Source organism: Belonocnema kinseyi, chromosome 9 (assembly GCF_010883055.1).
Source record: "Belonocnema kinseyi isolate 2016_QV_RU_SX_M_011 chromosome 9, B_treatae_v1, whole genome shotgun sequence".
NCBI classification, from domain to species: Eukaryota; Metazoa; Arthropoda; class Insecta; order Hymenoptera; family Cynipidae; genus Belonocnema; species Belonocnema kinseyi.
The window spans coordinates 75,581,763-75,608,801 of NC_046665.1; the positions used below are offsets into that span (position 1 = coordinate 75,581,763).

The 27,039-nt window shown below is 28.8% G+C and overlaps 1 protein-coding gene across 1 annotated transcript in view; it reads left to right on the top strand.

Annotated features, from left to right (window-relative positions):
• LOC117180593 (dynamin) overlaps positions 1 to 27,039 on the top strand; it is a 61,441-nt gene that overhangs the window by 28,595 nt on the left and 5,807 nt on the right. Inside the window, exons 9-16 of the mRNA XM_033373086.1 lie at positions 2,840 to 2,997; positions 7,536 to 7,707; positions 10,381 to 10,626; positions 11,093 to 11,104; positions 13,882 to 14,091; positions 14,382 to 14,557; positions 16,282 to 16,470; positions 23,294 to 23,392. Of these exons, the coding sequence (XP_033228977.1) occupies positions 2,840 to 2,997; positions 7,536 to 7,707; positions 10,381 to 10,626; positions 11,093 to 11,104; positions 13,882 to 14,091; positions 14,382 to 14,557; positions 16,282 to 16,470; positions 23,294 to 23,392 (1,262 nt within the window). The remainder of the gene's footprint in view (positions 1 to 2,839; positions 2,998 to 7,535; positions 7,708 to 10,380; positions 10,627 to 11,092; positions 11,105 to 13,881; positions 14,092 to 14,381; positions 14,558 to 16,281; positions 16,471 to 23,293; positions 23,393 to 27,039) is intronic.

Consider the following 27,039-nt stretch of genomic DNA (forward strand, 5'->3'; position numbering starts at 1 on the left):
TTGAAAATTAAAATTCGAAATTTTTTTCTAAAGCCTCCAGGGGACTTCGTTTTCGCACGAAAAAATTTTATGTGCCCTTATTGCATCCGGACCCACAATTTGAGAGTGTATTCACTGTCGATATCTGTAACACAAAAATTACCGATACCAACAATAAGATTTCTAGGAAAATTTCAAGTGATTTTGTTTTAAGGGGGGAATGGGGGATAATGCACGAAAAAAACGCTTGTTTTATGACTTTTTTTAGGGATCTGGTTGAAGTGAATGTATTTAAATGTTTTGCATGTTACGAAATATTATTTTTAAAATAATTAGTAATTTTTTGAAGAAAAATATCGTGATTTAAGCCAGACACAGAGGAATTTCGAGTACGCCTCTTGAAAAAGATGATTTGCGGTTCCAGCGATATCAACGTTGATTTATCGGAAATCAAAAAAGTTGCAAAGTTTAGTTAAAATATAAGTTTTTCCTTCCCCCAACGATTATTTTTAGGATTTATTTTTTCATTTTTGTGATCATTTATTTTGAAACAAAATGTGCGATTTTATACGAAAAATTTCGTCATTTTTTAAATGAAAAACAACGTTAATATAAAAAAATTAAACAAAAATATCGGTAGGGGGAGGATTTTTATATGTAGAAAAAATTTATCATGTTTGAGAAGGATCGATTCAGTAGTTTTTGTAAAATCGTTGGAACGATATTTTGAAAAGTGGTTTCGAGAAAAACTCATCTAAAGTTTTGAACATTGAAAAAGTGAAGAAAAAAATTAATTTTTTAACGATTTCAGCTCCTTTTTTCCATTACACTGTGCACATTTCACGAACGTATAAAGTGTAGTGAAACTAATAAAAATGTTATTATTTTATAGTTTTATATTTTTAAAATATTTTACAACATTTTTTTAAAGTGCTTATCCCCCATTCCTCCTTAAAAGTTTATTTTAAAGGCTTAAAGATTTCGAAATATGTCAAAAAAGATTATGGAATATTTCAAGACAATATTTTTTATTTTATGGGATTACAAATTTTTAAAAAATAAACTCGATTATTTCAAAAGATCTTAAAAAACTACGATTTTTCAAAATGTAAAACAGAATATTGGTTTTTGAAGATTTCGGACAAAGCGTTTTGAAGTTTCTTGAGAATTTTGAAAGGTTACAATAGAATAAAGAAATATTTTTCTTAAGATTTTTGGGACAATTCTTAATGATTTTTTATTTAAAACAATTGTTTTTAAATAATATTTCAAAACATTTCAAAACATTGGGAAAGTTATCAAATAAGAATCCGGAAGATTTTAAGACAATTTTTTTATTATGCAGAATCTTAAACAAATTTAGGAAAAATTCTAAACAAAATGTAAGTTTTTAAGGATTTTTAATATAAATTTCGAAGCTTTTTGAGAAAGAAAAACATTTCTTTCGGAAATTTCGAAAAATATGTGGGATGCAATTTTTTATTCTGAAAGATAAAAAGTTTTAGGAATAATTGGTCTAAGTTTAATAGATGTTTAAATATTGTTCTTTTTAGAAATTTTAGTTTTTGGTTAAAAATGCAATTGTTCTGGTTCAGAATTAGACTATTTTGTTAAAAATTGGTTTTTTATGGTTATATTCAACTGTAATAAAATTCGAAAAACATTAAATTTTTGTTCATGAACCCTTGGTGGAAATTTTTACAAATTTCTTGAAAATTGATTCTTTTTTGTTTTTTAAAGCTAATTTTTTATGTTAAAAATTTACTTTTTTCAATGGATAATATAATTTTAGTTTAAAATAGATCATTTTTAGTTGAAAATGCATTAACTTTGTTAAAAATTCGTTTTTTTTAGAAAATTTAATTTACTTGGTTGAAAATGAAATTTTGTTATTGAAAATTCAACTTTTTAGTTAAAAGTTCTTCTATTTTGTTGAAAAAGCGTATTTTTTATTTAAAATCGTTTTTAGTTGGCATATGGACTATTAAATGTTTTGTTAATCATTCATGTCGTATGGTTGAAAATTCAAATACTTGGTTCAAAGTTGAACTGCTTTGTTAAAAATTAATTTGTTTTGGTTGAAGATTCGTAATTTTAGTTTAAAATTCATCTATTTGGTTTAAAATGAGGATTTTCGTTAAAAGTTCATATTTTCGGGTTACAAAATGTAACTGTTTTGTAGAAAATTCTTCTCCTTTGGTAACAATTGAATTTTTAAGAATTTTAAAAGGTTTTAAGACATTAAAGATTTTATTTGGATTCATGGAAAAACTTCAAAATATTTTTTATTTTGAAGAATGAATTTTTCAAACATTCTGAAAATGATTTCAAAAAATTTCAAATGGTTCCTAAAATTTCCATAAAGATTGTAAAAGATTTTAAAGCAAATTTTTCTATTTTGCCATATTACAAAATTTTAGAAAAAATTTAATTAAGTTTAAGAGGTATTTAGAAGCTTTCCAAGGATACAAAAATAATTAAAATCTTATGAGGATTTAAAAAATTATTGAACAAAATGTACATTTTGAAAGATTTTGGACAAAATTATACGTAATTAATCGCTAATAACGAAGGCATTACAAATTATATCGAAGAATTATTTACCATTTCCAATAGCTAAAATTCATTTTAACTAAAATATGTAATCACGGATAAATTTCTAAAAAATAATACTGTCATGTTATCCAAATCTGCATTGATAAAGAATTCATCTAAATTGTATTATATTTCCCATATTATTTACAACCGGGGAAAAATCGGGAAATAACCAGCAATTTTGTGGATGAAAATCAGTAGACATCCCGACTGACTTTTCTGCAGTTCTAATTAAAATTGGTGTATTATAATTTTCAATTTTTAGATGTCCCGCTATCCTAGATTAAGGGAAGAGACGGAGAGAATCATAACAACGCACGTAAGACAACGTGAGCAATTGTGTAAGGAGCAGCTCGTTCTTCTAGTAGATTGCGAACTCGCTTACATGAATACAAATCATGAAGATTTTATTGGATTTGCCAAGTAAGTGAAATCTCAGTCAATACCGTCAAGTTCAATGAGCCCCTACACCAGTTTTCATACAATTGCGCAGTATTATTGTAGCAAGCACTCTTTTAGGTGCACTGACTAGAAGAAAAGTTACTTTGACAAAAGGGAAAGACGTTTAATTGTCCGCGAAAAGATTGACGTTCACTGATATTGTAAAAAAAGTGGACCCTTGTTATATTTTCTAGGCAGCTTAATAGAGCAAATGTAGAACTACTGTCTACGTTCAATCAAAATGTAAAGTTCTCACTGCACATTTTAGTTTCCGATTAGTTTTTCACCCAGTAGGTTTTCAGCAAGTACACGATGCACTGCATGGTCGTATTGTTTTACAACTTTCCGCAATCACCTCTCAGTCAAAATGGAAATCAAATCATAATTCCGGGTGTCTACCTAACCGGAAAAGGGCGGGGAATTTTTGTTCACTCAAAAAAAAAAAAAATAATAAATAAAACCGGGAAATGACCGGGAACTTAATTCAGTGACCGGGATTTTTTAATGGATTAAACTAAAATAATTATTAAAAGTGTTTTGAGATTTAATACTCTCAGTTTGCTCACTCAAGAACCGAAGAATATTCTATATTTAAACTCATAAATTAGTATTTATCTGAAAGTTTAAATATATTTATTTTTTCAAATTAAAGGGAGAAACATTTAAGTTTTAAAGTAAAAATATAAAAACCGTAATTATGATTTGGAGTAGGTCATTTTGGAGGAGATTTCTGTAATTTTGAGTTTGGAAAGGGAATTTTCTACAAGAATTTTAATCCTGAAGCATGATTCTGACTTCTAACACTGAATTTTTGAGTAAAATGATAATGTTCAACAATTGGAACAGAAAATTTTCCGAAGCAATTATATGTAATTCTGAATTTGATCTAGAAAATGTTCGAAAACAAATTATAATTCCAGAACAAGAAATTTTTCAAATGAACTACAATTTTGACTTGAAAGAGGAAATTTTCGAGTAGAATTATAATTCTGACTTGGAAGAATTTTTGAATAGAATCATTATTCTGATTTGAAAGAAGGAATTTTCGAAAATAACTATAATTCTGATATGGGTCAGGGCATTTTTCTAAGGTCAGGGAAAATTTCTAATCATAAAGCTCTGAGTTATGTAATGGAAATATAAAAAAACAGTATAATTATTAGACCCGGAAAATGAAAAATTGACCCGGAGAAAATCCAATTTAAAATCATCCATCTGGTAGACACTCTGTAATTGCTTTTGTGGGAAGTCTTCATATGTCTTTGAAGACAGAATCGCTACCCGTCCTCCGTTCTTTGCTTATCTTGGGCAAAATTTTGTAACAAGACTCTTAATAATTTCCGAGCCAGTGCATGTCTCGGGCAGGTCAACTTTTTTGGTAATCTTGGGCTTCGATGCTTTTTCTCGTTTTCTTTCTCAAGTTAATCCAAGAGGTAACTACACATTTCCTTGTTGAATTAACTTCTCAATCACGTCTTTTGAGACCATGTACAACTAAGCCGTATGACATTGTGCATACAACGAGTCGATTGATATTGATGTAGATATAGAAATTTACATGTACCACCCGTTTTGTACATATCTCACATTCTGTAACTCATTCTCCTGTAATTTTGTAAAACTTCGCTCAATATATTTTATTCTAGTTTTTCTGGAAAAAAATCATCTTTAGCAACTGGAAAATAAAGCAGTAGTCTAGAATCGGGGAAAATGTATTTTAATCTAATATCAGTAAGATGTATTTATTCATCTAGACATCGATTTTGCTTTATAAACTGGTTGCATTGAAGTTTTCCAATCCTAATAGCGAATTCCATCCTTTTCAAAATAAATATAATATGAATATTGATATTATTTTTTATTTTAAATAATTAAAGGCAGACTTTTTGAAGCGCTGTCTAGCACAACATTTGGAATTCGCTGTTAAGTTAGGGAGAATAGGCTTACATTGGTTTTTGTGAATATATCAATGGGCAAAACGTAAATAATTTTTTGAAAATATGACTTTGTTTCAAAAAAACATGTAAGATTTTTATTCACTGTGCTTTGTATTTACGCCTTGCCCAAAGGATGTTGTCATATCTTATTTCCGACGTATGTTCTTACGTGCATTGACTGTATTTCACGTTACAAATAAAACCAATTATTTAATTACACCGGCAGCGCGGCAGCCAGTATCTATAATTCAAGGTAAGACAATCAACACGCAATCAAGAAACTCCACCACATTCTATTTTTCCTCCTTTCTGCTCTTTATTCATTCTACTTTAGTCTGGTTAAACAATTTTTATCTCCCTTAACCTGCTTCTCAAAGCTGTTTATGTTTTACTTAATTCTTTTGCGATGTTCTGCAAACCCTATTATCCAAGCAACACTTCAAATCCGAATACTTGAATGAATTTTAAATTTACTTTTTTTGTCAAGTTTAAACATTTTTTAAATTACAAACTTTTTTATTTATCGAATTTTCTGTAGGTTTAAATTATTAATGAGTTGGTAAAACTTAATACTGTAAACAGTTTTAATTTAAAAAATTCAGTCTGTGGATATAAGTTCAATTTTTTGTTTTTTTTTTTTCGATGAAAGAGAATATATATATTTTTGTTTTGTAAAATCGTATGTGCACTATGTCAACGGAAAATAAAACATTTCTATTGTTCGCTCTATTTTTGATGCACGGATGTGTTTGCACGCTTGTCGGATACTCTTCAATTTAAATTACAGCATATGCAAAATTTTTTAAAGTTAATTTCCGTTCAGTTAGAATTACCTTAATAAATTTTAATTTTTTAAACCTTGCATGTTTGCTTCTCGTCCCTTTTTGAAATATCAGTCAAAGGTTTTTAATGTATTTGAGCACCTTTAGATTCTCAAAAACTTTTTTCATTCGTGAGAGACAAAGTACAAACGAACTTATCAAAATATATTTTTTTCCCTAATTTACAGACGCGAAAAAATTAATTTATGATTCTATCTTTCTTAATTTAGATCTAAATTACTTGATAATCTTACATATATTGACAGAAAAGTTTTTTGGAATCTTTTAATTCTTTGTTTTTCACTCGACTATTCTTATATTATTAGTATATAAAAATGTACATTCTATTTCCTCTCTGATAACATATTTTTTCTGCTATTCATTCTACCTCTTCAACTACAAATATCAAGTGTAGAACCATTTTCCTGCAATTGCTCCTCCACTTTGAAGCATTATAATAAATGGAATTCTTTCCAAAATTATGCTGGCAATTTAATGATCGCTTAATAAACATGTGAATTTTAGTTTCTTTGCAAATTTATTTGAAATGCATTTTGATTTTGAATCACTGCAATAATTTTATCATTTTTGCCTTTTTAGCACAAGTAGGTCTCACAGACCGGTCCCTACATCCCCTTTTGTATCCAGTTGAGATCCCTAAAGTACCCGATTTTCAAGATTTTATTCTTATGATACTCTATTTGAAGCCCATTAAATCGAATTTAAACAATTTCATAATATAATCGAGCTTCCAATAGTCAGGGATTTTGAGAAAAAATATAAAAAATCTGGGAATTTCTGTAAGAAGTAACCGTAAAAAATAATAAGGGCTGCCATACAGTCACTATTAGTCACTATTTTCTCAAAGTGGTTTTTTAACATTAAGTCAGTATGGTCACTTTTCTTTCATTAAATAACTCATGGATTAATCACTATTCAATATACACTACCGTTCAAAAGTTTAAGTTCACCTCTTTTTTGATGATTAATTAAGTTCTCTTCATTTTAAATATGACAAAGCTAAACATTTTTTCTATAAAGGATTAAATTTTTCATGTTCTTGGGCTCGTTTTGAAGCTATTTTTCCACAGTAGCAAAAAAGCTTATGATTTGAAATATTTTAGGGTATTTAAAAAAATTTCCAGGCATTTTTTATGGATTTCATCAAATTCTGCTCGTCTAACTTAAATTCCTCTAAGTTTATTCCAATTCCACGGAAATCAATGGAGTTTTTTTTATTAATTTTTTTTTAAATTCATTTTAATTATTTTGAATTTAACTTTATTTTAAAATATTATGACAAAAAGTACCCTTTTATCCCTACATTTTATCCGATAAGGACTGTGAGGCCTGCACAAGACGTTTTATAATGTAAAATGGTAGGTCGTAAAAATGAAGTTTCTTATTTCACTAGGATTTTTTTTATTTTGCTTTTTAACTCTGTTTCAATTTAAGATAACATTTCTGTTGTATGAGAAATTATGATTATAAGGCACAATTGATTGAAAGTCAGGAACGTTGAAGAAGCGATTTTGTGTTCACTCTCAATTATCTTCACAGTATTTACTTCAAAAATTGATATACTAATGCAATCTTTAAAAATTGAGTAGTTTAAGTTTGTTTTGCACTTTTAAACTTGTGGAGTCAGACATTAATGTTTGGAAAAAAAAGTTTGTTGTGTGTGATTTTCTTGATCAAAATCAGGCGTGCGTTGTGACGCTTGCATCCAAACTTTCATAGTTTAATGTTGATTCTGTTGCAGTGCTCAGCAGACTTCTGAAAGTTCAGTAAAAAGTGGGCGTCATACGCTGGGCAATCAGGTCATTCGAAAAGGATACATGTGCATACACAATTTAGGTATCATGAAGGGCGGATCCAGAGATTACTGGTTCGTTTTGACCTCCGAAAGTATCTCCTGGTACAAGGATGAGGAGGTGATTGTCGAAATCTTTGCTCTAGATTTAAATCGAGGGGTTGATCATTCGAATTGTTCAGCATATTCAGAATGGCAGTTGGACTGGGAATTTTTTGAGACCGGGAATTTGACAAACATTTAGAATACAAAATCTGTCAAACTTTGATTTCAATCGTTTTTAAAATAATTAGTTAAATTATTATCTTTTTAAATTATATCATACAGTTTATGATGCGTAATTCGAAAATCTTTCACTTTACAAATTTTAGATTTTAATTTTGGAGCGTACATTTTAATGTAAAGAGTTTTAAAATGCTGTTTAAAAGACTTAAACAATTAAAAATTAGAAGCGTTTAAAATCGAAGATTTTGGATAAAAAACATTTTAATTTGATCAACTGTGTACTTTAAACTACTTAATGATTTTTAAAATTGAACTGATAAGACTTAAAAAGTGAATAATAATAATTGATCGAATAAATAATTTTATAAGGCGACTCGGAATCAGTTTATAATATTAGACTTTTCCGATTTTAACGTTAAAAATTGGACTGTTTCAATTCGAAAGTCTTCTTGGTTAAAAATATATAAAGGCCCGATTGAAACATTATAAAATATTTTCAATTTTGAAATAACTTCAAAATATGTATTTAGAAATATCTGACTGTTAATTAGAAAATCAGTAATTATATATTCAAAACTAAACAAAAAAACTAAACATTGAACGGTACAAATTAAATTGTTCTATTAAAAAAATATATATAATTTGTAAGTCCAATTGTTGAATTTTGATATATAAATGTCAATTAAACGCCTATTATTCTTTAAACAAAATTCGAGTAAGTTGAAGAGATATTTAGAAGTTTTGAAAAAATTCAAATTTAAATAAAAATTCGAAATGATTTCAAATAATTTACAAGAAATGTTCCAAAATTTCGGTGGAAAAACCAAAGGCCTAGTTCAAAACCAAATATTTACAAAGGACCCCGCACTAAAATGTATGGGAAAATGGCTTTCGGTGGATTTAGCTGAAACTTTGTAATTTTTAAGGTTATAAGTGCCGGATGAAATATCCGTAAAAAAATGGACAGTTTTAGCGCTATGCGGGCTAAGCGCTCAAGATCAGTGAATAAAACGAATTACAACAGATTTTGTTACAAAAGCGATGTCAACATAAAATTTAGGTGCAGATCGTGGTCTGTCATATTTTCACCTACACCGTTGACTCATATAGCGCGGTTCTCAAAACGATCAAACGCTAAGCGCCCAAGATTTTAACTTGACTAATTAATCACTTCTTTAAAGGCAGAAATGGTACCCAAAGTAACATTAGTAACTAGTGCGCATATATCGATAATAACATTCTACCCTTCGCAAGAGGGTTGAACGCTAAGCGCTCAAGATCATCGAATAAAACCAATCCTAGTAACTTTAGCGACAAAAGTGATGTCACTTTAAGAATCACGCATCAGACAGTAGTCAGTAATATGTTTAGCCAAACCAATGAGTTATTTTGCGCGATTCTCGAAACGATCAAACGCTAAGCGCCCAAGATTTGAACCTGACTAAGTTATTACTTTTTTAAAGGCAGAAATGATATCCAAAGTAACATTAGTAACTAGTGCGCACATCGATAATAATAGTGTACCCTTCGCCAGAGGGCCGAACGCTAAGCGCCCATGATCAGCGAATGTATGAGTCAACGGTGTAGGCGAAAATATGACAGACCACGATCTGAACCGTGATTTCTATGTTGACATCGGTTTTGTAACGAAATCTGTTGTAATTCATTTTATTCACTGATCTTAAGCGCTTAGCGCCGCATAGCGCTAAAACTGTCCATTAAAAAAAAAAAATTTTACGGATATTTCATCCGGCACTTATAACCTTAAAAAATACAAAGTTTCAGCGAAATCCACCGAAAGCCATTTTCCCATACATTTAGTGCGGGGTCCTTATCAAAAATTAATGTGGAAGATTTTTAGAAATTTTCTTTCATTTGGCAGAATTAAAAAGAAAATGTTCAGTAAAAAATTGAGGAAAAATTCGAATCATTTTAAACGATATTTTGAAGTTCGAAAAAATTTCAGAAATAATGAAAAAATTTGAAACAACTTTTCGATGTTTTAAGATTTTGAAATACAATTTCAAAGCATTTTTAGGATTTTTAAACTATAAAAATAAAAATAATTTAACTTTTAATTTAGGAAGTGTTCAGTCTATAAAAAAATGCAATCGTTCAATTTTTAATGTTTTTTGCCTGAAATTGATTAAAATGGTATGTTTTTGAAAAATGTTTAATTCATTGAAGGTTCCTTCAATTTAGAGAATTAAAAATGATATATATTTGGAACTAAATTGGAATCTTTTAACTTTAAAAGTTTGAAAAGTTTAAACTTTTTAATTTGGCAGTTTAACTGCATTTAATTTAAAATTGTTCAGTTTAAAAGTGTTATTGGATTCAATTTTATACGTGTAATTTATCGAACATTTGAATACAAAAATTTGAATTGAAACACTTTTAAACTTCAATTTTAAAAGTTTAAAATTTAAGCGTTCTGTCGGGAAATGACCGGGAATTTTTTTCTTTGATTAAAACGGCCACCCTGCATATTTCAAGAGTAATGAATCCCTTGTTTTAAATTCATATTACGCAAAAGAGAAGATATTAAAAATTACTTTCGTGCTTCTAGGAACGAGAAAAGAAATATATGCTGCCACTGGATGGCTTAAAACTTCGCGATTTGGAGCAGGGCTTCATGTCTCGTCGTCACTTGTTCGCTCTTTTCAATCCTGAGGGCAGAAACGTCTACAAAGATTACAAACAACTCGAATTGAGTTGTGAAACTCAGGATGATGTCGACTCGTGGAAAGCTTCATTCCTCAGAGCCGGTGTTTATCCCGAAAAATCAACAGAACAGGCGAATGGAGACGGAGAGGTTAGTTTAATATTTATAATAAATTTCCTGGTTAAAAAAAAGGATCATCACCGAAAAGAAACGTGAGGAAAATGTTATTTTGTTCGTTTCGGTGATAATCCTCGTTAAAAACTAAAATATTAAATTAATTCGGTGATAATAACCCACGATTCATGTTTAATTTAACTATTAATTTGGTCTCTTATATGTTTTTAACCTCTTTCGTTTCGTTCTAGGGTAAGGATAAGCGGGTGAGTTAGGAAACGCGATATTAATCGAATTTGAGTTTTATTAACCAAGTGCTGTTTTATCTAACATGTTTGAACCTTGGAATTGTGCATTTCATTGTAAGAAATTATAGTGAGGACAATTGCTCTTTTTATGTGATTGCTTGTGGATTTTCATGGGTAGAATCGACATTTATTTTCTTGTTGTTATCGAGTTTAACGAAATATTTATCTTTCTTTGTAACTCGGTACAACTGAAGGAAGGATATGAGGTTGGTACTGTTGGGATTAGTTTTGTAACACGTGGTGGCCACAGTTAATGAATCAATTAAAAATCTGTGATTTTGTGTCCACCATTTTCACGATTTTACAAAACACATATGACACTCTACACTCGACTCCTTCTTCTTGCTTGGTACATCCACATAAGCAAACAGCACCTCAAATGACGGCTATTATCGATTTTAGATATTTAGTCTCTTAATGTAGCATTTAAATTATCCGATATGAATACCAACCCAGAAAGTTATCCACATTCCAGTTCATCCGTTGCGGAATTTTTTATCAAGTTTTTAAAAAAATTTTGTTCTTAGATTGATTCTCTTTTGCTAGATTATTAATAAAGTATTGAGGGGTGCATATCTTGGCAATTGAACAATAAAAAAAGTTATGTTTATGAACCGCTCAATCCACCTAAATATTATTGTAACACTTTTATCAAAATAATTAGTGGAATGTTTAAATCCACCACACTGATTTAGGCTTAGCACTGCATAGATTTGGCTTTCAGAAAATTTTCTCAGTGAAAAAATTTCGCTCCCGAAGATATCAATGTTTTATTACAGTGTGTCTGCCCTACCTGGATAACCTGGAAGACCTGAAATTATCAGGGAATTTTTATAGATCTGGAAAAACCTGGAAATGCCAGGGGATTTTTTAAAAGTCGGGCATTTTTTGAGAGTGCCAAAATTTTTTTTTAAATTACAATATAAAATTTAGTAACAATGATTCTTCATTTGAAAAAGTAGCTATTTTGTAGTAACTATTTTGATGAAAATTCATGTTTTTTGTTAAAATTGGTATTTTTTCGTAGCAAATTAATTATGTTATTTTCATAAAATATTCACAATTTTATTTGAAAATTCATCGCTTTGGTTAAAAATTAATTTTATTTGCTGAAAATTTATTTATTCGAGTTTAAATTTGTACTATTTTGTGGAAAATTTGCCTTTTTTTGTTGTAAATTAATTTTTTCAACTAAAAATGTAAATGAAAGATAAGTAATTAATTAAACTAAAAATGTAAATATTTCCAGTTGAATATTCTATCAGTTTACTGAAAGTATTATCTCTTTGGTTGGCCATTAGTTTCTTTATTTAAAAATTTAACTATTCAATTTTTGGTCTGCAAGTTATGTTTTCTTAGTGGAAAATTTATCTTTTTTGGTAGAAATAAAGCTTCTTGGTTGAAAATTCAATTATTATAGTTGAAGATTCATAATTTTAGTTAAAAATTCATGTTTTTGGTTGGCAATTTATCCTTTTGGTTTAAAATTCATCTGTTTTGGTTTAATATTCACTTATTTTAGTTGATGATTCATCACTTTGTTTGGAAATGTAACTTTTTTGTTGGAAATGAGCTTTTTTGGTTGAAAATGAGTTTTATAACTTAAAATGTACTTTGTTGAGAATTCGTGTTTTTTCTAGAAACTAATATTCTTGGTTGAAAATTTACTGTTATGATAGAAAATTTAATTATTGTATTTAAAGATTCATAATTTTAGTTGACCATTTTATTTAAATTCAACAATTCCAGTTGAAGAATCATCATATTAGTTGAAAATTTAATAACGTTCGGAAATGTAACCATTTAAAAAAATAATAATTTGTTTGTTTAAAATTCAACTATTCCAATTGAAGATGCATAAATTTAGTTACAATCTTTGTTGTTAAAAATTTATGTTTTTTGGTTGAAAATCATTATTTTTTTAACTGAAAATGTAACCATTCAACTTGTGTTTGGCAATTTATGTTTTATAGTTTAAAATTTATGTATTTCGTTCGAATTACCGTATTTTTTGTAGAAAATTTATTTTTTCATTTGAAAGGTCATCTTTTTCGTAAAAAATTCAAGTATTCCATCTAAATATTCCAGTTAAAGATTTATCATTTCAGTTGAGTATTCGTCAGTTTGGTTAAAAACAAATTTTTTAAATTGAGAATTTAACTATTCCATTTTCGGTTGAGCGTGATTAGTTTTCAGTTCAAATTTAACTACTTCGTTGAAAAATTTGTCATTTTTTGGTCGAAAATTCTTGTATTTTGTTGAAAAATCATCGTTCTTGGTAGAAAATTTATGTTTTTTGTGGAAAGTTCAACTATTTAAAAAAAATTCCTCTACCTTTTTAAAATGCGATATTTTTACTTGAGAAGTTAGGAATTTACTGCGTTATAAATTGAATTATATAGTACCCGAATTAATTTGATATGCATATGCACTACATTTCAAGTATAAGAAGATAAAATAAACATTTGTTTAAATTATTATTAAAATTCATGAACTTTAAGGACAAATTCAAGAAATAGTTATGGAATGAACTTGAGTTACTTGAAAAAACATGGAACTGCCAGTGAAATTTTTTCCAGGATTTGAGTGGACACCCTGTATTAGATTAATATTTTGAACATTTAAATCTGGTTGAAACAAAGCATAAATTGTCTAAAAGAAAATGTTTTGGGAGCCAAAGAAATTTGTTTATTGAAATCTTTGGAAGAGATTCATTTAATTGTATTACAGGATGTCCAGCAGTCAGGACAAAAATTAGAGAATTTTCCTCAAGTTTGGGATAATAGTACAGCTGGATATCCTGATCTCAATTCTTTCAGTATTCTACTCTAAAATCTGAATCTTCTGTTTAGAAAATAAAATACTTTTTATCAGTATTCTGTGTTGCTTAGGAATGCTGAAAAATTGATTTAAAACTTGTTGTTTTTCTAATAAAAGTCGCGCTCATGCGTAGATAATGAAAGAGGAATGTTTCTGTCTAAAGCAGGGTGGCTCAGAGGCCCAGTCTTCTATGGATCCTCAGCTTGAACGTCAAGTGGAAACCATCAGAAATCTGGTTGACTCCTACATGAAGATCGTGACAAAAACGACACGTGATCTCGTTCCAAAAACAATTATGCTCCTCATAATCAACAACGCGAAGGACTTCATTAACGGAGAATTGTTGGCACATCTTTACGCGAGTGGGGACCAGGTTAGAAATTTTAGCTTCCTTCTTCTCATCTTAAATCGCAACAACGATTCCTTATGTCCACTATCCTGATTATTTCATTCCTTTTATTTCCTAGTTGGAAGGAGAGTCTGATTTCACGAAAACTTTATTTTCTCCCTTGCCTGTAAGTCCTTCTTCATCTTCACCCTCAATTCCATCAATCGAAATTTCGCATTTTCCTGAAATTGTACTTTTATTGAAACTCCCTTTTGACTAGACTTTGAAATAAATAAAAATAAAAAATAAAAGAATATTTTTGTATTCTTCTTCAGTCTTCTATGATGGAAGAATCGCCAGAGGAAGCGCAGAAGCGAGAGGAAATGCTTCGCATGTATCATGCCTGCAAAGAAGCGCTTCGAATTATTGGCGATGTTTCAATGGCCACCGTTTCAACTCCAGTGCCTCCGCCAGTAAAGAACGATTGGTTGGCATCGGGTGAAAATCCGAGGTGAATACAAAATAGCTGAGTCTTTTATTTTCTTATTTTCTCTTGGAAACGAAAGGCTCTGAAGAGAAATACTGTAATTGACCGATTTCCTATAAAATCTTATAGTCTGGCCCTTGTGATGTCTCGGAATTTTCTTTGAACTAAAGTATATTGTTTTCTGAGGCAAAATATGAGAGATCTATTTTTCTTCACCAAATTTTTTCTTTTCTTGAACTTAGGGCTACTTGAATATTTCGGTTAATTCTGAAGAAAAAAACGAAAACTTTCTTTAAATCGTTGTGTCTTGGGAACAAATTGACATGATTGAATTTTCTTTGCAGCATTGTTTTTAGTTCAGTCTACACTTTCGAATTCCTTATAGAAGTTTTTCAATCTTGAATCATTAATAAAATAAGAAAATATATAAGGGGCATTCCACACAATATTTGCCACCAAACCTTTTTTTTCGCGTAAAATTTTTTTTTCTGCTTTAACACTCAAAAATATTCGATACGTATTTTTTTTTAATTTCAATATGAAGCGGAAAGTTTTCGAGAAAATAAAAAAAATGTTATGTCCATAAAAAAGTACCTTTTTTCAATTACTTATACTGCAATATTAAACAAAGATATGAAAATTGATGCAGAAGATAAAATATGGGCCTTTCCCTCAACTTTCGAATAAAGTATGCTAAAATCCACTTTAATTATTTATTTAATAGTATAAACCAAATATTTATAAACAAATAGATTTTTTCCATTTGGACTTGTTTTAAACATTTTTATTTTTATTTTAAAGAGTGGACTAAACGTTTTTCTTGATAAGGAGAAGAAGCAGAAAAAAAAACAGAAATTACAAAAGTTGTACAAAAGTAAAATTAATCAAAACTGATAGAAAAAATGGACTTAATTAGAAATATACTGTCATTTCTGATAATTTTAGGGAATGGCACCTTCAATTCACGAAATTTTGAACTGTTTTATCCGAAAATTTTCAAAAAATTACGATACTGTTTATCAACGAAATTGAAATATTCCGTAATTATTAAATTCACAAAATTCCAAATTATCGAAGTTTTAAATACCCGGAAAATAATTGAATTTAATATTTTTATCGTTTAAAATTATGTCTTAAATTACAGATATCCATACATTACAGATATTCCATATAATCTTAGTTTCTTTAAGATATAAAACTATCAGTGTTTAGAAAAAGGATTCATATTTGAAAAATTAATTTTATATTATTATAAAAGAAGGTTTTCTTCGTGAAGGGATAGTTCAGCGATGATGGAACTTATAGGATATCTCCCTCAAATTTCTATGCTCCTAAAAAGTGAATAAACCAATTAAAAGTGGTCTTTATGAGAAAAGAGACTTTATTTTTTTTTCTAAAAATTTACGCCATTAAAGTAATTTTTAAATCTTTACAAATTTTCTAAGAGTTTTGGAAGATTATGGATTGAGCTAGAAGCTGCGACTGAGAAACTTAAATAACATACGTCAATTTTTTCCCAAGATACAACTTCCTCAAGAAAATTTGTGGCTTTTTATTTTCACTATGCTATGTGAATAGTCTTTAATATTTTATAAATATTTCATACAATTTTTCTATTTTTTTTTTTACTTATCCTCGGTTCTTGGAACGTAAAAACTTTAGGATTATTACTGAAAATGTATCCAAACTATTTGAAGAATTTGTGTTGTATAAATGCAGTTAGTAATTTTATATTGAAAATGATCTAGATTATCGCCGCCTTCACCGGGTGGACCAAGGCGAGGGATTTCGCAACCCGCACCACCTGCGAGCTCACGAGCGCCGCCTCCAGTACCTGCTGGTGGACGTCCCGCACCAGCCATTCCTAACAGACCCGGACCGGGTGGTGCTCCTCCAGCCAGAGGTAACCCTGGTCTACCTCCTCCTCTCATACCATCGTAAGTACATTTAAAAAACTGAATTTTCGTTAAAAACCTATATAAAACAAAGAAAAGCTCGTCCTTCAAACTCTCTGAGCTCTTAACATTAACTAAACTCTGCTACCTTTTGTAAAATGATGTTTGTATTTTCGTAAAGTTTCGGAAACTTAACCTCCCTTGTGGGTCGAAATTACTATAAATCTTTAATTATCTGCTTTGTTTTTCTTGTTAATTATATTAATATTAATATTAATTATGTTAATTCTTAGTTTTAGTAGAACATTTTTCCAATCACTTTAAATGTCACTTGATTTCATATAAAATAATTTGAGATTGAAGAAGTTCGATTTTAAATTCAAAGGGGACTTTCCCAATTTGAAGCGCTTCTTATTTTAATATTAATATATTACATTTAATGTTATATTTTCAAGGTTTTAAATTTTTATTATTTAATTGGGAAAGTTTATAGTTTGACAATGAACTGTTTTTAATGTTTCAAGTCTGCCAGCAATACGCTTTTTCGCATTTTGAAAGAATTAAAAATTCAGTACTTTTAGATTAAAATATAAAAAATGTTGGTTTCAACTTTAAGATTTAAAATTTTTTCGAAATTTTATAATTTAGGAATCATTAAAGAGTTTTTAATTCATAACTTTCAAAATTCAATAAGTTCAAGTTGAAATTACATAAATGAAATATGTAATTTAAAATATGTAGAGTTTGAGATTCAACAATTATTTAACCTTCAATAAATTTAACATGACTCCTAATTGAAGGCTTTAATAGTATTGACATTTTCGTAATTTAAATTGCAAAAAAAAATCAATAATTTCCAATTCAAATGTTAAAAATTTGACAGTTTCTAATGGAAAATCTTAGCAGATGAGAATTTTAAAGTTTGAAGACTTCAATATTGAAAGAATATTTCATTTTTAAGATTTTAATATTGAACCGTATCTTGCTTTAAGATTGTGCACATTTTTATCCAAATCGGGAGAATTCATATTTGCACTATTTTGAGTTTAAAATCTTTAATGCTGAATATATTAAAAATGTTCAATTAGAAAAAAGCGCTTGAAATATAAGAATCTGGAATAAAAAGTGATCAATAATTTTATTTTTTTAGAAAATCGATTAATTTCATTTTTCAATTTTAGAAATTGAATAAATTTTAACTATTAAAAATTATAAGTTGGACAATATAAAACTATTAGCCTACTTGAAATTGAATGATTTCAAATTAAATATTTAAAGATGATAAAATTTAATTTTTAATTAGAATGTTCAATTTGATGTAGAAGGCTTTTAAATTAGAACAATTCTGAAATGGTAAATTCAATTTTTTTTTCATATTCGAATGTTTTACAATTTAAAAATAAATATTTTTTACTTGAACGATTATAAATTCACAAAATTCAAAATGAAGAAGACTAAAATTAAAAGTGCTTAAAATTATATAGTTTTTAATTTAAGCATTGAACATTATCACTTTTAAAATGTAAATTTTTAAAATTGTACAATTTCAAACTAAAAACTTTAATTGCTAAATAATTAAATTGAAAACATTTAGGGTATATAAATATTCAAAGATATCAGTCACATAATTTAAACCTTAAAATTTTAAATATGATGCAATTTTAAATTGTAAGTCCTAATAGTTAAACGTTTTAAATTTTGAACGCTTTAATTTTTAATAAATTTGATTTGAAAATGTGCGATTCGGATTATTCTTCTGACCAGAGTCCATTTAAAATCAGGCAGGTTCTACATTTGAAGTCGCAGAATTTTTGGGAACAAAATATGTTGTTTTTAGAGGAAATTAGATGATGCGTATTTTTGTGATTTGTAAAACACAAATTTTTACGAAGTTATGCGTATTTGAATTTGTTGCGCGGTTAAAAAAAAAACATTTTTTTTCTTTTAAGTTATATAACTTTTGACCTAATTGAGATTTTTTTCCACTTTCTGGTAGATTTTATCGCCTTACTTCAAAATCCGCGAGAAAATGAACAAAATAGTGGAGGTTTTTCTAAAAATATCTTCTGAGTTTTATGCGGGCTTAATAAGTCTTGTGACCAGAAAATTTAAAATAGAAAAGGTGGGGTTTTGCCCCTTTGTCACAAAAATATGCCATATGTTTCTAGTCCTTCAACTTGTTTTCTTAAATATAATGTATAAACGAACAGTTAAAATTCAAAATATCTGTTCATTTTTTTTATTATTCTGCGATAGTTTAATATCTATGCAAATTTAGATTCAAAATAATGGGTAAAGCTCAGAGAATAAATTTAAATGCCAACCGACAATTGTGTCCTGATTTCGAAAATGCGCACAGAAAAAGAAATTTATAATATAGTTTATAACAGATTTGTACAGTTAAAAGAATTGGCTGCTCTGCTGCAACTGCAGTATTGTCGGAAACTACAAAATATCGTAATTGAGTAAAGAAAATTTTGTTGTATAACTTGTTTAACCCTGAAAACGATTTTCTTAATATTTTTTCGTATCTTTTGTAAGAAAGAAAAATACGAAAATTCGATCTTATGAAAAAAATTCTTTTGGGCACGTAAGTTATTTAGCCCGCATAAAATTCACAAGACATTTTCCTTATGACAGTACAAATTTCAAAAAAAGTTAACAAAAAACATAACTGTTTTTTTTTTATTAATTCTAAGAATGTTCTAAATTTTCCCACGGATTTAAAGAGAAGGCGATAAACTCTACTGGAATACGGAAAGAAATTTTGCCTATCTTAATTAGGTCAACAGTTATATAACTTTACAGAAAAAATTGTTTGTTTTTTTTTTTTTTTGCTTAAAATGAAGGAAAAAATTCAAATATGCATAAATTTGGGAAAATTTTGGTTTCACAAATCTTAAAAATTCGTATCGCCTAATTTCCTCTAAAAAACAACATACTTTGTACCCGAGAATTTCAGCGACTTCAAGTTTTCAGGAAATTCAGCGACTTGAAGATTTTAAATGTATTTGTTCTACTGTTTGAAAAGCTTCAAATGTAAATCGTTCATTAATGTCTCCTACTTTAGAATTGGACCATTTTAAATATTTTTAATTTAGAGATTATCTAATTCTAAAAGATTCGAATTTGTATAATATTGAACTCTCAAATTTGGATTTGTTCAATTTTTAATGGTAATTTGGCGATCCTTTTATTTTTTTAGTACTTCATGTTCAAATTATAAATTGTTTAGTTTTCAAGGTGTTAGTGTAAAAATTGAACTCCCCTTTTACTTATCTTATTTCTATAAAACTGTAAAAAAAGGAATTAAAAAAGAAAAGAATCGTCCCATAAGGGATGAAACCAAAGTTCAGTCGTAATCGTGTACTAAATTCTTGCATATTTTGATAGTCTTTTGTGAACGGGGCTTTGGTGCTAACTCGACTTTCTATTGCAGGCGCCGACAATAAGTCTTCGCATTAACACACCTCTTTGCTACTAACTCATGTATCTGTTGCATCTAGTCATTAACTAACATTTCTCGTATAGCGCGTTTCTCACAATGGTGACCGGCTTTGTTCGCATTCGTTACAAATGTCAATATTAACCCAGGGTGTACAGCGTCGACGTGACAATATTGCAGCTTGTACACTCTCATTTTACACGGACTTGAGCAGAAAACATCTCGCACTAGTGCATATCACTTATAGATGTAAATTTGCACCAAACCTTGTGATTTGTCCAAATGTCCACTGAATTTTTCTTCTCTTCTCGATACCTTAAATTGTGACGCCTTTTCTGTTTGCGGACCCTGCACGCATAAATATCGTATCATTCGTCTTTGTCTACTAGTTTGAGCGTAACTTGATCCGTTTTAAAAACTCATTATGACACTTAAATGAATTTCCAAACGGAGCTTGAAAGACAAAATACCGAAGTTTTTAATTTCATAATTTTCATCTCCGTTTGGATTATCCAGATGGCTATATCTTGCGAAAATGTTTCATGTATCGTTTCTAGTTCTGCGACCAAATAAGGGCCTGTCCATAAACTACGTTACCAATTTGGGGGTTACCAGTTTAGTCCGTTTCCGGATAATACATTTTTTACAAAATTTGCGAATTTTACGAAATATAGCCCAGCAACGGTACAGTTCAGTAATAATTTGATGTGGATCAAAATCACTTTCATATTTCAGACTTCCCAGTCGTTTCCCTATTCTCTTTATTTCTAATTTTTTAAGCAATTCTTTTTTCCATGTATTTAATAAAATGACTTATTTCTCATTTTTTAGCTCAAATGCGAACTGAATTAATAGACTCAATAATAAAATTCAATTTTTGGTTGAAAATTCTACTATTTTGTTGAAAAGTAATTTTCTTTTTGCCAAAGATTCAACTGCTTCGTTGCAAGTTTGATAAAAATGCACTTTTTGTAGTTGAATATTCGCCTGTTTGCTTGCAATATTTTGTTATTTTTTTGTTTAAGAATTAATTTTCTAAAGAAAAATATAACGATTCCATTCCTGGCAGAAAATGTATAGTTTTAATTGAAAATTTATCGTTTCTAGTCCGAAATTTTACTATATGGCTGAAAATTCATATATTTTGTTGAAAATTCGTCTTTCTTGGAAGAAAATTAATTAATCTTGTTGGTTTAAAATGCATCCCTTTTGGTTAGAAATACAACTGTTTGGTTGAAAATTCATCTTCTTGGTTTAAAAAGTCAAAATTTAATTGAAAATGTGACTATTTGGTTCAAATTTCATCGTTTTTATTTTAAAATTCAACTATTTAGTTGAAAGTTGAACTATTTTGTTAAAACATTCTTTTTTCAAGATTTACCTCTTTTGTTAAAAATGTCTGTTGAAAATTTAACTATTTCACTTTTGGTTGCAAACTTATCCTTTATATGATGAAAATCAACTATTTGGTAGATAAATTCATGTTTATTTTTGAAAATTCGTCTTTTTGGTTAAAAAATTGATCTTCTTGATCGAAAATTAAACTATTTGGTTAAAAATGCATAATTTGTTATAATTTTTGTTTGTTAAAAATTAATTATCTGAAATATTAAGTTCCACTTTTGGTTGGATTTATCCTTTTATATTTTGAAAAATCAACTACTTGATAACCAATTCATGTAGTTTGTTGAAAATTTGCTTTTTTGGTTAGAAAGTTAATCTGTTTTGTTGAAAATCCATGTTTTTGGTTCAGAATTTAACTTATTCGTTTAAAATTCATTTTTTTTTCGTTGAATTCAACTAGTTGAAATTACTTTTTTTATTGTTGATAATTAATTTTTTAAACTTAAAACTTGACGATTGCATTTCTGGTTCAAAAGATATATTTTTTAGTTTAAAATTCAACTATTTTGTCAAAAATTTAGTTTTTTCTTGTTTAATATAACGGATTTAAAATTCATCTTTCGGTAAAAAATTGACTTTTTATAATGGAAAAGGTAGCTTTCTTGGGGTAAAATGATCTTTTTTTGTTGAAACTTCAACGTTTCGGGTTGAAAATTCAACAGTCTTCTAAAAAATTCGTAATTTTGTCTTGAAAATTCAACTCTTGTTGCTTGAATTTTAATCCAGTTTTGGTGTAATTCAACCATTTGATTAAAAATGCATCTTTGTATGTTGAAAATTCAACTATTTTGATAAAGTCATCTCTGTGGTGGAAAATTCAACTGATCTTTTTTAACTCATTCATTTTTATTAAAAAAGCAATACATTTCGATTTGAAATCTTAGGAATGTGAAGTGCTTCTTATTAAATTGAACATACCCCAAAATTGATAACATAGTTTACGGACGGCCTCCAAGTTCGAGTTTATTCTCTCTTTTATTTTTATATGCTTCGTTTACTCGTTAAAGAATATGAAATTTGATAATTTAAGAAGCTACCACTACCTCGATTAATAATAAACGATTCTCTATTATTAGTGAGAATTGTTATGACACCACTTTTTCGAGAGTAACGTAAAATACGTTCGGTAGAAGATGATTCTTTTTGAATTGTATATTAGCATCTTGGAAGATGCACACAATTTGTATAGGATATTTATGTACATATATAATTAAAAATTATTACATATAATATTGAAATATTAGAGGTACTACATCGTTCTTAATATTTATTGGAGAACTATGGAACACTTACTAACAGCATGATATTCGCTTTAAAGTTGATCAATTTCGCTTTATATTTTATAAAACTCACTATATCATTCCATGAGATGGCTTTTACAACATTTGAAAACTTTTCTAACAGGTGTGAAAACAATCTTAGTCGTATCATCGATTTGTACTAGTCATTGTATATTCTTGTCAAATCTATGTTTCTTTTATATAGCTTCACTATTTTTAAAAACTATCCCAAGCAATGTAGTGTTTATTTTGTCGATTCGTCGGTCAAGAAAGGACAAATATGTCGGTGCCTGCATGAAGTTTTTCGTGCGTTCCGTTTTATGAATCTGTTATTATATCAAACATAAAATTAATTTGGGTCTCTAAAATTGTGCTAAAGTACTCTCTATTTAAATTAGAGTTTATTTATATAGAATTATTTGATGTATTGTGTACACTAAGTGGTTATGAATCAAGCGCTTTGATTCTCCTCTTTATAATCAATTCTGAAAAATCTTAAATCGAATTTAGTACTCAAAGTTTGGATATTTAATATAAAAAAAAACACTTGATTCTTAACTATAATCAAAGTGTCTAGCAATGAAAAAAGAGGATAGAAATTAGAACTATAAAATTAGACATTTATATAATTTGAAAATTAGAAATTCCAAACATTTCCGATTTTGCTAAACACTTTGATTGTTTAATAATTATGCGCATAATACGGATCGTCACAGTGTAAACGTAATATGTTTAGTCGCGGGGGTGGTGGTCTGCAGCAGAGAATAACACAAGCTGCTACCCAGGGTGCCGCAAATGCTGCCGTGAACGAGCTGATGGATGCTTTCAGGATGAAGTAAATAGTCTCAGAACCATTTGATTTCTATGATCCGAATTTAGACTTTCGTTCTGGATTGTAACGCATACTTTCTTAACTCTTCACTTGTTTACCCAAGTAAAAATATTAGTGAAATTTAGATTTAAAAAACTCCCTAAGTAAATTATAATCAGTATTTCATAAATATTTTTACTTGGGGGAAGACTCTTCTTCGAGGGGTTGGGAGAGCATGACTATTTCAACTCTGTTATCGAAAATTTCTTGAATTTTGAATACCGGTTACGTGTGCACACTTAATCGAATAACTTGCAATTTCTTCTGAAATTCTCACTGTGCAATATAGAAAATTGTACACTGAGCTATTCCTACTGATACATTCCAAGAAATATTTGTCGTTAGAGTAAGTAGTTATAATTGTAAATTAATGATCATTATCTAAGTTTTCCATACTAGGTTTTATTTCATTTATGGATCTGAGTTATTTATGATACCATTTTTAGGAAACTATTCTGTCTTTTGAAGATAGAAATTCAGTTTAACTTGTCTAATCTCAAATAAATCTTATTCTTCGATAATTTCGAGAATATTGATTAATTTTTGTGTAGCAGGAATGTTTGCATAGGAGCGATTACAATTATTTTTGGAGATCACTTACATTTGAACTTGTACAAGTTAAAGTTGAATAACTTTTTAGCTGTTTTTCGAGAATTCGTTTATCAATATTATGCGAGTATTGATGTAATTCAGAATATTTATAAAATTGAGATTTACTGAACTGTGTATAAGTTCAGAGTTGAGAATAGGGATCCATGATATGATTCCTGTAAATTTAATAAAATTTAGATATGCAGAGAATAATCGTGCTTATTCTAAATGCCGCTAGATGTCATAATCACAAAAAGCTTCCTATCTATTCACGATAATTAAGTGTTGAAAAGGAACGCATGCATTTATATACGCATTTTGCATTTTAGACATATCTTTTCTCATAATGGAAGAAAATGTCGAAAAACTCCGAGTGTAGTTTTAAATTCATACAGTTAGTCTTACAATGAGACCTAACTGAAACAAGAAAAAATGTCATGCTGTTGGGGAAGTTGTTCTCTAAAAATTGCGAAAATTAAGGCCATAAAAAAATGATAATCACAATTTTAAATATTCTGCAAAATTACAATCACCAAAGAAACGAATAAATATTTATCGATATTAATCATATAGTCCTAGGTAAATCCACATGGAAAAAATAAAGAAAACCGTGCTCAGACATAGGATGTGATATAGCGTAGATATGCGTAAGGGATTTCGCATGAAAATCCTGGACGGCAAATTTGGTCTCCTTTTGATGATAGTCTCTTACATTATATTCAGCGTAATCGTAACCCCGCAAACGCGTACGAGTTGGGCCTTTTTATTTCCAAAATTAAAAAATCGCATAGATACGTTAGAGATTCGACTTTCAGAATTTAAAGGATAAATGTACTCGTTGTTGAAAATATTTTCTCTAAACTTTCTGATCTCATTAGATGGAACGTTTCAATCGTAATTTCTAATTTAAAAGTTTCTGATTAATAGATGGTTTTGTGTTTAAGAAAATTTAGAGGGAAGCCTGGTTTGCTTGAAAGATGAAAATAGTTCAAGACACTCGTCGTTGTCGAACATATTGCTTCTAACACTCCTCGAATTCGAATCAATAACTGTGTCTAATTATTATTATATATGTACATAAGAAATGGCGTCTATACAATATACATAATTTACGTGCGCAGCGCAGATTGTGTTGATCGATGCGAACTGAACGGACAAGCCACGTTCACACAACGAAAATGTCGAGGCCTCCTCTTTTCTTTAACATTTTTGGCTTATAAATTTAAAATTTGCAAAAGATTATGGTTCAGAAATTAAGGCTATAATACTTTTAGCATTTTTAATTCATAACGTTTAAAATTGAATAATTTTTAGTTGAAATTTCAGAAATTAAATAATTTGTAATCTATACAGTGTTTAAAGTTCAGCAATTGTTATTTGCACTGTTCTAGATTTAACTTTATTTCAAATTGAAGGCATTATTAGTTGAAAGATTTTGAGTGTGAGCCCTTTAAGATTATGAAAAAATAATTTCAATAAGTTTGATATCTTCAATATTGCGGAATAAGACGACAAAAGCTTTTGAAATGGACGGACTTGGAATTGAAAGTCTTGAATAAAGTTAAATTGATCAAAATTGTTTTAATTTAAATTTAAATCATCCAAAAATGCAGAATTAGAAATGAGAGCCTTTTGATACTTTAATTATTTCAGAATGATCCAAATAAATGTTCAATTTAAATTACTTTTCTGTTTTGTATTGCTTTAAATTAAAAATTGTTTCCAATTAGATTCATTAATTCGACTTTCTTTTAATGCTTCGCATTAGACAATTGTTTAATTTTAAAGATTTTGATTAGAAAAGTTAATAATCCTTGAAAATGGTCTATTTCACGAAGTAAAACTTGATAATCGGCAGGGCGAAAATATATTCCTTTTTATGCGTTAGTTTACTTTGTACATAATATAAATCTCAACTTGTAACAATATCGATGACAAAACGAACATATTACTTCGTGGGACTGACAGTTCAAATTTCCTGACAATTATTAGGCCTACAATTTTTGAACAAAGTTCGAGTCTGAATTCGGAAAAATAATATTTCATATTAAAAGAAAATTTGTTTTTCTCTAATTGTATTCAGATTTGTACGTTCTTTTATGTAAAGATATTTTATAGTATTATCTACATTCCAATTAGAAATGACAACTTTTTGCATTAATTTAATGCTCGAAAAGCGTCGTTCAATGACAATTTGCGGGCGTACAATTCAGACAAACAGAGATTAGGCTTTTGTCGATTGACGGAAGTAGGTAATATATATATAAAATAAAATCTATTATACATACGAATCGAAGAGAAACGAAAGAAAATTAAGGGGATGGACTGGTGCAATTTGTGTCCAACCACAAGTGGTGTTATCGTGTAAAACATGTGTTATTGTACAGTGTAACGTGTATATCTAGCCGTTGAAAGCACTGTAACGCAAGAATTATAATAGACCGTACAGGTTGATTAGAAAGAAGAAGATTAATTAATTAAGAGATAAGTCGATCTATTTATTCTTAGCAATCCGTGTACGTTGTTCGGCAGTTCGTATAGTACATTTGTTTCGATCGAGTAGCTTCGATTATTAAAAACGGGTAATTCTCACCGACTATATATTCAAGTGTTTCAAAGAGATTATTATTGTACTAGAATATTTCTCGATTTCACGCCAGTTATCAAAACCTTTAATCTTAATAATGGATGATTTAGATTAGACAAGTTTAAATAAATAAATAAATAAATAAAAATTCTGTGAACAATTTGCAAATGCACGTTGATGAAACTTTAAATATTAAAAGGAGTAGGAGTATTCAATTTTAAATCAGTTAATGAATTAAAGTATTATTGGAACTTTTGAAATTATGACTAAAATCGAGGAATCTTCTACTTTAAAAATCTTACAAAAAGGGCATATCAAGTAGACGAAATTAGCAATAATTTTGTTCATCCGCTTCAACTTGCAGTCCACAAGACTTTAATACGAAATATCGTCAAAAATCTAACGATCGTTATCCATCAGTGCATTGTTCAAC